The 11,793-nt window shown below is 40.4% G+C and overlaps 1 protein-coding gene across 1 annotated transcript in view; it reads right to left on the bottom strand.

Moving 5' to 3' along the window:
- Positions 1-2,530: 2,530 nt before the first annotated feature.
- The window catches only part of LOC141001985 (receptor tyrosine-protein kinase erbB-4-like), a 182,374-nt gene continuing 173,111 nt past the window's right edge, over positions 2,531-11,793 (bottom strand). Inside the window, exons 24-28 of the mRNA XM_073473150.1 lie at positions 10,019-10,116; positions 9,268-9,438; positions 4,838-5,087; positions 3,717-3,845; positions 2,531-3,201 (exon numbers count right to left, since the gene is read on the bottom strand). Coding sequence (XP_073329251.1) covers positions 2,531-3,201; positions 3,717-3,845; positions 4,838-5,087; positions 9,268-9,438; positions 10,019-10,116 — 1,319 coding nt within the window. The remainder of the gene's footprint in view (positions 3,202-3,716; positions 3,846-4,837; positions 5,088-9,267; positions 9,439-10,018; positions 10,117-11,793) is intronic.

Below are 11,793 nucleotides of genomic sequence, written 5' to 3'. Positions count from 1 at the left end.
CTGACAGGTTACTGGTGAGAGTTTTCTCTTTTGGAGTTCAGTACAAGACAAAAGCACTGCACCACCTGTGGAGCTGAGCTAACTGGCTATCCCCGGGCTCCTGCTAACTAGCCACACACTGCTAGTTCTGTCCACCTGATTTAAACCGAGTTTAAATTAGTGTAGTTGCTTTGACTTCTGTTGAGTTGAATTAAGGGTTTGTGTTTTTGGAGCAATAACCCAAACTAAGGTCAGGATATCTTGGCCTCTAGTCCTTCAATTTTGACAATGCAGCACAATGCTAAATTTCTGGGGTACCCCTTTAACCCAGTGACAAAAACCTAAACAATGTATTTCATCACATATTCAAATCAAATATCAAATATTGTCAGCACAGTCGCAAGAGTCTGGAAAAAAAAATTCTATCAAAGATGATAAAAAAATTCTATCCCCTGGACTTTTTTATTGTTGAAAATCGCCCAACCCCACATATTACTTTAATGATATTCTTTAGAGAGTGGGGATACTCCTTTGTTAGTAGAATGCCTAATGAAACACTTAACATGAGGCCTCAGCGCAGTGGAAACCTTCTGTTGTCTCGCTGTAAATTATAGTTGCAACATGATGAGAAAAAATGAATTGCCGCTTGGAGCGAGAATAACAGCAAAGTCATTTGGCTGTGTCAGAGCATTAAGTGCTATTAAATTATCAACCCCAGCCCAAATTAGGCTTCAAAGTCATTTGACGACAGATGCTAGCGGTCTCCATCAGAGTTTACTGTGGCATCTGGCAGTATTGTATGAGTACAGAAAGCTAGCCATCAGCGGATGCAGTGATATCTTGTGATGTCTGACACCGATACAAAAGAAAGTGTCTCATTTTCCCATGGTACAAATAGGGAGGATACCTTCTTAGACAGTGTAGACAGTCTCTACTCCTGAACCACCTTAACCCTATGAGACAGAGCACGGCCCTGCAGTCGTGACTATGTGGTCAAAGTTAATTTTTCTGTTTTTATGACATAATGAGAGGTGCAGAGAAAATCTTTCATCCTCATCTTTTGATGTACCTTACATCTTTCCAGACACAGCTCTGTCCACGCAGCCTTTTCAAGGATTGTGTCTCTCTGATAATGACGTATAATTGGCTTATTTACAGCTCTGCAGGGTTAGCCTGTTTGCCATCTCCACAGTGCTCTTTTGTGGCTGGATGTCTGTGCTGTTTGTGTAAGACAAGGTGACAAAGTAAAAAGATCCCTGATGCCTAAATAGAACAAAATAAACTGATTCCGAAAACTGAAAGTTGTATATTTTTCCCCCACGTTCGGTTCATATGTTTTCCACCGCCATCATGCTTCTTTCCCTGTTATAAGATTTGTCCATTCCCAAGCATCGGTTCCATTGAAACATTATTCCTTGCACTGCAGTTACCATTTGTCATGTCAGTCACGATGCTGCTTACAGTGATCTTATGAAGGTAATATTGAAGTGGAATGTTTTCTTGCTCTTCAGACTGGATTGGTACAGATGAAAGAGAGAGAAGTTAAGGGTGGTCTTCTGAGCAATCAACCTTTTAGATCCCACCCTAGCCATGCCAATAATCTGTTGGATGCTTTCCACCAGGTACTGGGTGATATCACAGCTTTCCATAAAACTGTGGTGACATTTACTTTTCTGTTGACCCCCTCGTCTGCGCTGCACCACTGACTGCCATTATCGGCACACTCTGTCTTCCAGCACAAGGTCAATTGCACTTCTCCTCCAGTAGCAGCAGGCTTATCTGTCAGTGCATGTGTGTGCGTATGAATTCATGTATGGTTATTATTGATGTGTCAAGGCTGCAGGCATGTTAGCATGTTTTAGGTATGATACGAGCTGAGTGTGATAAATGTTTGAACTCCATTACCGGTGCAGCAACATGTTAAAGTCAAAGAAGCGTGTGGACAGGCATGCGAGCCACATCTGGGCTCTTCAGCATGACCGTAGGTTTGCTGGTAAGTCACGACACAACAACTCTGTGTGCATGAGTAATTTGACAGACTACACTTGCAATGTGTACATCTAAATGGGTGGAAAAATGCTAAAAGGACATGGTGAATTGTAATTCATGGTTGGATAAAGAAAGCATGTAAGGGCATGGCGATAATCCTCTCTTTGGGCTAACCTCAGTTAATTTCTCCTTTTTCTCTCCTCAAACATCTTATTTCAATCTTTCATTGTGTTGTTTTTGTGCCTTTCTGATACTAAACATGGCAGGACAGTGTGCTCCGGAACAGAACCAACTTGCTCTATGCTTCAGGGCCAAGGATGGAGCTAAAAAACATGGTGTGAGTGTCAAGTGAGGCTGCCAGTGACTGTAATTGTAGTCCTGTCAAGAAAAGGCAGAACCTTAGGGTGAGAGTTTAAGACTTGCAATCAGACATAACAGGGAGACGTGTTCAGGGAGGGTGCAAGGAGAACCCAGGTTGAGAAGTACAAGAGGACTCTTCAACGTCCATTAATCTCCACCCTTATCCCTCTAGTCATCCCTCCATTGTGCTACAGGTGGGTCACTACACCACAGTGTTCCTCTGTCTGTATGGAGGGGGTGGCAACACATTGCCAGCTTTCATAGCAGCCTCAGACAAGTACTCCTGGTTTTCGGCCACAGCAGGGCGAATGCGTCCATTCTGCCGGTAGAAGAAGCGCGTGCTGCAGTCCTGCAGGTACTCAGGGTTATGCAGTGAGGACTTCGGGGGTAGACTGTGCTGCCAGTATTCAGGATTGTCAAAAGTGGCCTTCTTGCCTTTCTTATCAAACATGATGGTGTTGCTGGTGATGCCTGAGTGCAGAGTGTGTCCTGAATGCCCTGGATGCAGGGTGTGTGATGGATAGGATGGGTGGGGGAGGTGGCCAGGGGGTACCACGTATCCAGAGGAGGAGACTGTGTGGCTCGATGTCGACGGGTTGACTGTTTGCGAAATTGACTGGGCAGCAGAGGACCCGGGGCCAGAGATGGAGACTGCGCCCGCCAATCCATTCTTGTCCCCAGGATTAAGGAAGGTATTCAGGTACAGTGGCTCATTGATATACTCGTCGTCCCCATGAATGGACTGGCTCTTAGGGGCAGCAGCAGCTCCAGCCATGTGGAGGGTGTGGCATCCTGCTGCATCGATCACTGCGTGGGCGTCACCATTCCTGCGGCGCGTGACAAAGGGATTTTCCTCTACTGCTTTTAGATAGTCTGGAAAGAAAAAGGGGGTGATAAGATCAGCAAAGACCTTTTTTCTCTATTGAAGCTATTGTAGCCAACAAGAAGTCACTGATGGTAACACTAAAATAATGCTTACAGTATGAAGTCTGCATTTCTGTGACCTTTGATTCAAAACGTTCTTGAATCTTGATTAATATCTGATTAGCACTGCCCAGTTCGACAGTTTGATCTGAGTTTTGTGAGCCTAGATGGACTTGGACCCCGGATAGACCTAGAAACAGTCATGTGTCCCCTTTTTAGATTTGAACTTGAAATGCTTCTCTGTCGGTCATCGTATCAATCCCGCCCCATATTAGATTAATGGTTTTGATTGGCCCAATATGGACCAGATGGGATGAAAATCTGTCTTAAATGGGAGGAGGACCAGATATATCTGCCAGTGCAAATAAGATTAAGCTCATTAATACTTAGTAGTAATTATTACTACTATTATAATATCAGCCCACGTGAAGAAATCCAGAAGTTCTCCAAACAGTCAAAGTCACCTGAGTTGTTCTTGTCTCTCATGGCAGTCATGTAGCCATCCTTGTCCTTGTCTGCTTTTGCTCCTCGTTCCGCTAAAAGACCGGTTGGATCGGCACTATAACGCTGTCCAGCACTATCTTCCCCTCCACCTTGGGAAACAAAAAGACAGCAAGGAAGCGGGAAAGAAATTTAGGACATGGTACTTTACAAACCCAGTCTCTATGAAGGATAGGATCCTGGACACAGATGCGTAAATAAGCACCTGTGACATGCAATAAATTTTTGTGTACTGTGATCTATTTAGTGCCGTTACTAACCCCTTGGCAAGGCTATGACTAATGTTTTTATGGGTATTTAGAGGTTTTAGTGACCTAAGATGAATTTTATCTTGATTTTTTGTCTATCACAGATAGAGCCATCAGCCAACACTCTCCAATGAATGCACAGCAGGTAGATAAACATTTGTTTATAAAGCTTGCTTAAGGCTTGATTGCATCGTTTCCTACCAAAACAAATCCGCAAAGGAGGCATAAATTGGCCCAAAAAGTCTGCCACTGCTGCTGCCTCTCTCCTGTTGCCTGAGAGGTGTAATATGTGGCTCAGTTTTGCAGGACAGCTGCTAGATTTGAGCTTATCCTTCGTTTCTCTTCTCCCAAATCCTCTGCTGGCAAGTGATCCACTGTCACAGCACAATACCAATGAGGACAGCACATAGGGTCAGTCAAAGAAGGAAGAGAGCCTGTTTCCTCACTGGAAGTTGTTTTCCATTGACTATTTATTAAACAAATGATCGTTTATGTGTTTAAATGATTCTTTAAGTGAGTAACCAACTGTTATCACTCTCTATTTTATACCTGGAAGAGTGGAAAAGGATTATTGTGTAAGAACCAAGGCCATACTACAACAGTTAAATAGATAATACAATTTACTGAGACAGCTACATAATTAATAATAACTGATGAAATGAAATAACTGAAACAAATAAAAAAAAACTGATGCTTTGGTTGCAAAGACCTTATTACTTTTCATTCTTACACTGTCCTCTGCTCAACCACTGATTTGATTTTGGTCACACACAGTGACATTTAGAGATTACTATTCCCCTCAGTTTCTACAACTTTCAGACATCACATAGCTTTACCTGGTCCTGCGGTGAGAGCTGAGCCAGCCACAAGGGTATTTGACCTTGGGGACGCCTGCTTCCTCAGGGTGCCGTTGCAGCGAGGGTCATCCTGGTTGCCACGGCCAAATCCACCCCCAATCTGCCCCCCTGAGGCCAGGTCCTGTGCTGGGAGGCAGCCTCCAGACACCGGTGGAACAGAGACCACTCTTGGTAGGGTGGCCAGCATGTCCTCCATGCTGAAACTGGGGTCCTGGTAGCCAAACTGGTTCTGGGTGAAGTGAAGATGTAGAGGGTTAAGTAAGGGCATAGGTGAAGGAATGTTGGACACAATCCAAGATTATCAAAATACCAAGACAAAGCAAACCTGCTAAGACAAATATAAGTGAGGAGTCATGGCAACGTTTTTCTCTGTTCTTCAATGAATGATTTCAGTTCAGCTCACTTCTCCAAGTGAGGTTGTCCAGTCTTTGGTCTATACATTAGTTCTGAAAGCAGGTTAAGTTGATTTTGAATGCAATACAAAAAACAAACAAATAAAAGACAAATGAAACAAAAATTAAAGTAAAATGACTTAATAAGTACAACACAGAAAAATGTTGAATTATAAAATGTCATCCAATTCAAGTTCTTTGTACCATTGTTCATCAGTAATATTTAAATGTGACAGGCAGGGGAGACAAACAGCAGTGCCAAACAATGATATGGCAGCGTGACTGCCAAGGACAATTTAATTAAAAGGATTTTAATTAAAAGGCTCCACGCAGCAAAGTCTTAAAGTAGCCGTATCAGGCCTGCCCTGCTGTGTGCATTTGTGTCTACGCTCATAACAAAAAAGGGCTTTTTTAGAACCTCACTGTGTGCTTTATTCTGAGTTATCTTTTTTCCCCATGTATCCAGCAAGAGGTTTGTTTTCCATTTTCCATTCCCTCGCCTACTTTTCCTTGCATGGCGTCTGAGAAGTCTTTAAATATACTAAAAAGATAGAACATTTTTACTGTTTGCACTTACTTTTCCTAAACACACAACTTGAAAGAATGGCAATGTGGGGTAATGTTCCTTGAGTTCTGTTTTATGAGTAAAGGAGCAGGTTCAAATCCTGCTTCTGACCAGCAGTTTTTTTCTAAATAATTTATTTATCAGGTTGATCAATTATTCATGACTTTTGGCATCCTCTTTACTACAAGGTTCCTCAGGCCTCTGCCAAGAGTCAGACCCAAATAGCCTTTTATTAGAAGTAAGAGATGGGTCAGTCACTGGTGGGAGAGATAATGAAATTGTTAAATCAAACCAAAGTTTGTTTACTGTTATGTCCTGGTTAAACTCTGGTTGAATGCTACAAATGCAGAAAAGACTCAAGAACTTTATAGGTACGAGTTGTGCTCATCTTCTGTGTGTAACTGTTTCATTCTTTTTCATTATCTGAAGTCACTTTAGTCAATCGGCAGCATCACAGTCACATTATTTCTTAAAATCTTGGCCATCAAGACTATCATGGACTTGATGAATCTATTGTGGAAACATGTTGAACTGTGGGGAGGTAAAACATTGCTCTTGAATAATACAACCCCATCCTCAAATCAAAAGGACTGAATAGGTCTTTTGCCAGTTATTCCCATAACAACATATATCACTGTTTCCAAAAACACATGACCATTGCAAAGTACTAGTGACAGCCGTACCGGACCTTCATCATACAGTTGCAGTTTGGTTTAGGCACTAAAACTACTTGGTTAGGTTTGGGCAATAAAACTACTTGGTTAGGTTTAGGCACTAAACCTGCTTGGTTAGGTTGAGGAAAACATTGTGGTTTGGGTTAAAATAACTACATTCCTTCTGTGACTGTAATTACTAACGCACCAATGTTACATAAATAACTAATGTTGTATACCTGACTTCACTACGTTTGTATTTTAAAAGAACTCACCATTAACTTCTGGTTTTAAACTGGATATGGACTTTTCGTTCTTTATACTATTGTTCCTCACTACCTCCTTTGAAGCCGTTATCACTACTACAGCCACTAGAGGTCACCACCGAAAAACAAGCGTAAATATGGGTTGGAATAAACTGCTTTCACAGTTGACCTATGTGGTAGTTTATCTGATGAGGATGGACTGAGTATTAAAATAGTCAAGTAGAGTGTCCCTGCAAAAAGCAGAGGGAGTGTGTGGTCATGCTCAGTGTTTTAGTCACTATCAAACTTGCAGTTCTTGCAAATTCTGAGCTGTCATGGTTAAGCATGAGGATGCATATTAATAACAGTTTCAAGTGTGACAACAACAATGTGGATTGCAACCATCTACATGATTAATGTGAATTAATGTAGCTGTATGAAATTAACAAATTCATTCAGTATGTATCCTTAAAAGGAAGCCACAAAAACAGTGGAGGATAACTTTACAAATATTATGCAAATAAATAGTGTCACCCCCTGAAATGCACCAGAAAGACTTGGAAAAAGAGTCTCTCATTGGCATTCAGCAGGCATTTTTATCCTGACACAAACACAGGGGGATGTTGGAATACAAAATGGCTGAGTTGCCTGGCTGTGTGACTGGTTTTGTGATAGATTTAAGTCCAAAGTTAGATGACGAACAGTTGAACAGTTGAACAACTGAGGGAATCTGGCGATAAATGCCAATTTTGAAGAAGGCAATTACCAAAGTTTCACAATGGAAAAAGACCAAGGGAAGCAGGGAGAGAAAGAGAGAGCAACAGGGAGATGAGAGTGAAAGTAAGAAATCTGTGTGAGGTCTTTTTAAGATCTCAATCTTTTGTGTTTGAACAGGAGAGTCCCGCAGTACACGCTGAGAAAACTCATTCCTATTTCACTTTAGGGACCATCTAAATGATCTGAATGACTACTTTGACTTAATATCGTCTCCTTTTCCATCATGGTTCAATCACCCTGCTGCTTCACTCAAAAAGAAATGGTGATATGAAAGAGAGTCCATGCAAAATTAAAAGATAAACAACTAAATTCTAATTTACCTTGCACTAAAACAGCAACAAAGTACGAAGTTGAATATTAAATAAGACAAGGACTTCATTTTGCTGAAATATACATACTTTACACTGTTCTCAACCGCCTTTTAGCTTTCAGTAGGAGATACCTCACCATATATTATTTGATCATATGTTTGATTATACTATCATGAGATACGCAAAAAAAAACCTCAAACATTTTGTCTTGTCATCTTTAGTTTTCTTCTCGAGTGGTCTGGGAGAGTTAATGTCTCTTCCGGACTGACTGACTATAAATGAATGTGTGTGTGACATTTGGGCTGACAGTGTTCTCTCCTGTGTGGAATTTTGAGGCTTACAACATCATGGTTTGTGTTACTCTCCATTTAAATGGAAAGTTGCCACTATTGCACTGCAGATCGCTGTAGAAGAGACTCTTCAAAGTTCAGCTTGATGATCTAAAACCTAACTGCATAGTGTCCACGGCATATATGAATGAACGCATAATTTACATAATTTAATTTTAAAAAGTAATACTGACGCTTTGGATTTCCCAACTTGCTTTGGGATTGTAACTGGGTAGGCCGCCATCCAAAAGCCTCAGTACTGGGCGAGTTGGGCGAATGAGTCTCAAAAATCAACTATCTTACCAACAGGAGCTTTAAATCATTAAACAATTTTAACGTACCCCTTCTGTTGGAAAACCAAGCCAGAGAAGAACTTGAATCAAGAAACGGAGATCAACTGTAATTCACTTTAAAAATGCAGTACCTGGGATGATTCTTTTGACAGCTTGAAAAGTGGATTTGATAGTATCTGTGATTTGAGAAATCCTCCACCACCAGGCAAGGAATATCCACTTCCAGTATAAGAACCCAGTCAAAGATATATGATTTGCCTCTAATTTGCGCCCGGTAAATTGATGCAAACAGCAAATAATGCCCTTAGTAGCACTTTTCAGATGATATTGAAATGTCTCTTTCTTTACCGCCATGTTGGGTGTGATATTCCAGATGTGAGAGTTTTATTACATCAGTTTAAACAGAAAATATTTCATTTTATATGACTGAAAGCATTGCATAAAGTCAGGAGATATTAATTCTAATATCTACTATATATTCACATTTTTTTTTTACACTGGAAGAAAGATTACAAACCTTAAATAATGTTAAATTACTAAATTCTGTGAGGACGAGGGAGACTTTTAAGATACTATTGGACCCAGTATTTCCCTTTAGATATCTATCTTGGAGCTGTTAAATGTGAACAGTTTTGTGTGGAAGCTTCTGGATCTCAACAAAGGTACAAAGAACTGAAAACTTGACCTGATCTGAAATAACGTTGGGAGAAAAGATTGCTATACAGACAAGCCATGACACAGAGTTACTGCTAGCTTCATGGATACCTGACTGTTGCTTTGAGACAAACTTGGAACACTCTGAACCTTTCCCTTAAGGCATTTGGAGGCTCTTGAAAGGAAATACCTTGTTTGAGTCCATGCGTGTGCGGGGTGTGTATGCCAGTGGTGGGATGTTGAAGGAGTGGGGCACCAAGTACTCTTCAGCATCCATCAGGTCCTCCAGCTCCTCCTCGTCCAGGAGGCTCTGGAAGAACTTGCTGTCGTTTGGGCTGGGCAGCTTCATGCGGTCATCACCCTGAGAAAAGATGTGTGTGGATGCGCAGAATATGTCTGTTCACTTATTTGCAGTAGTAATTCATGAGACAAACTGTAAAGCAAAATGTCAGAAACATAAAATTAACAAGCAGTTTACACATGAACAAGCCAAGTAGTAAATATGACTTGAAAAGAGAAACAAATGCTGTTGAGCTCTATTTTTTTTTTTAATTAAAAAGCTTAAAATAAAGATTGTTATTTTGATTTCTGCTTATATTTTATAGCGTATCTTAACAGTAGCTGGTGTCTAATTTAAGGTATAAGGCAATGAGTTTAAGATAATGAAATGAGTAGTTAGTGTATTTCTTATCACAAAGGAGGAGGAAGGAAAGAAAAATGCAATCTGTAATGGATATTAATGGCATCTACTTATACCCACACCCTGTATAATTTGGCTTAATATTAGAAAATGACAGCACAAAGAAGAAGACTGGCCAGTTTTCACTTTGAGGGTAGCTTACCTATACTGGTTTTTAGACAAATAGAAAAAAGAAGTGTCATGAAATCATCTTAAAGTCATGTCACCAGATCTTGCAGGGATGTCATCAACAATTACCCACCTGGATGACCAGGTATCTTTGGGGATCACGAGCCATCCGAGTGAACTCTGCAGCCAGCTCCTTGAACTTGGGCCGACTGTCTGCGTCAATCATCCAGCCTGAGAAATATGTTTCAGTTAGTGTCAGACCAATATATCCAAACCTGTGGATACTTAATATTTTTGCCAAGAGCCCTTGACTTTAAATTTGACCCCATTAATGTGCACGTTGTCCCACAGTATGTTATTCTCAGCAGTAAGCAAAAGCCTCATCTGCACCAATCAAGATCACTTTATTTCCTGACGCCCTGTGAACTTAACTGCACCTAAGTGGGAGGAAAGGTGCAATAAATAGTGTACGTGTCAGTGGTGATCAAGCAGAGCATTTCTATTCTTTACACTTTGGTGTCGAGGGCTCTGCCTACGCAGACCATATCAAATATGTATGCCTTATTCTTTTTCTCTGCTATTTGCATAAAAACATTCAGAATAATTTGATTTTTAATACAAATAATTTGAGCCCTAAATAACTTTAATTTGAATTGCACGCACATGAGGCTGCAGTGTGAATCATTGCCGTTCAACATGAAAGGTGTCTATAAGGAAGAGTGAGAACTGTGTAGAAGGCTACTGCAACAGCACCTTTAACGTTTGATTCCTCCTAATCCCAGCAAAAACCCAGCCACTCATTCAAACTGTGTCAGTGTGATATCGCAAGCATCTTAACACAAAATTAAGAGTCAGCCGAGCTGTGATTATCTTTACGTTTTTATATTTGCAAAAAACAAGTGCCATCAATAATAATAACTAGGGCTGTCAAAATAACGTTTTCATTTCAGTTAATTTATTACAGAGAAAATTATGTCCAAAGGTTCATTAATAAAAGGTAGGTCAGCTCAATTTATGTGAGTTAATAACGTTAAAATCAATCATGTGATGACTTTTGTTGTGAAGTGGCACTATACAAATAAAAATCGATTGACTGATTGAAAATACCCTCTGCTCCTGATGGTGTTTAGACCAAACTCCATTCTAAAAGCAGGTGTTTTATGGTTTTTGACGGTAAAAAACTATAGTTAGACCATCATGAAGACTTGTTTTTGATTTGCTTTGATAAACAGGCACAATTGACACACTTGTCATTTACTCAGTAACATCATTAATGATCAAAGTTTTTTCCATATATGAACATTTATTGATTATCCAGGTCCTAAACTTGACCAGTGTCATCCTCTCTGCTGACGGCCTAAAGCCACCAATCTCTTTTACTCTCCTTCATTCTTTGGGGAAGTTAAAAAAAATTGTAAACTGTGGGTTTATTTTTTATTGTTTGATGTGCAAATTGTAAAATGTGATGCAGGCACTTTTAAGCATGGTGCCACCAGTTTATCTCTATTTGGTGGTGGCAATTCACAGCGCTTGTTTCAACCAAAAAGGGAGCGTTGTCGCTTTGGCAACAGGAAAGTGACGTATGCCTGCTCTCATCTGTAGAAATATTGAAAGGAGGACAGTTCGAGCTGTTGATGGGAGGAGGTTTCTGTTTAATTTCTGCAGTAAATAATTTTAGTACCATTGGAGTTCTTCAAGCCTGAAATACACCTGAACGCAAAGCACTTATCAGCAAGCTCAGAGGACAGACCTAGCACCGCTCCAGATGCTACTGTGAGCAACCAATATTGCCAAGCCACAATCAAACAGCCGTTTAAGTAAATGTACCTGTGACAGATTTTATATGTGATGAATATAGATTAGGTAATCACAAAGCATGTAATTAATTACATCATTTTTTCAATCGCT

This window comes from Pagrus major, chromosome 9 (genome assembly GCF_040436345.1).
Source record: "Pagrus major chromosome 9, Pma_NU_1.0".
Classification (NCBI taxonomy): Eukaryota; Metazoa; Chordata; class Actinopteri; order Spariformes; family Sparidae; genus Pagrus; species Pagrus major.
This window is presented reverse-complemented; position numbering and strand designations above follow the sequence as displayed.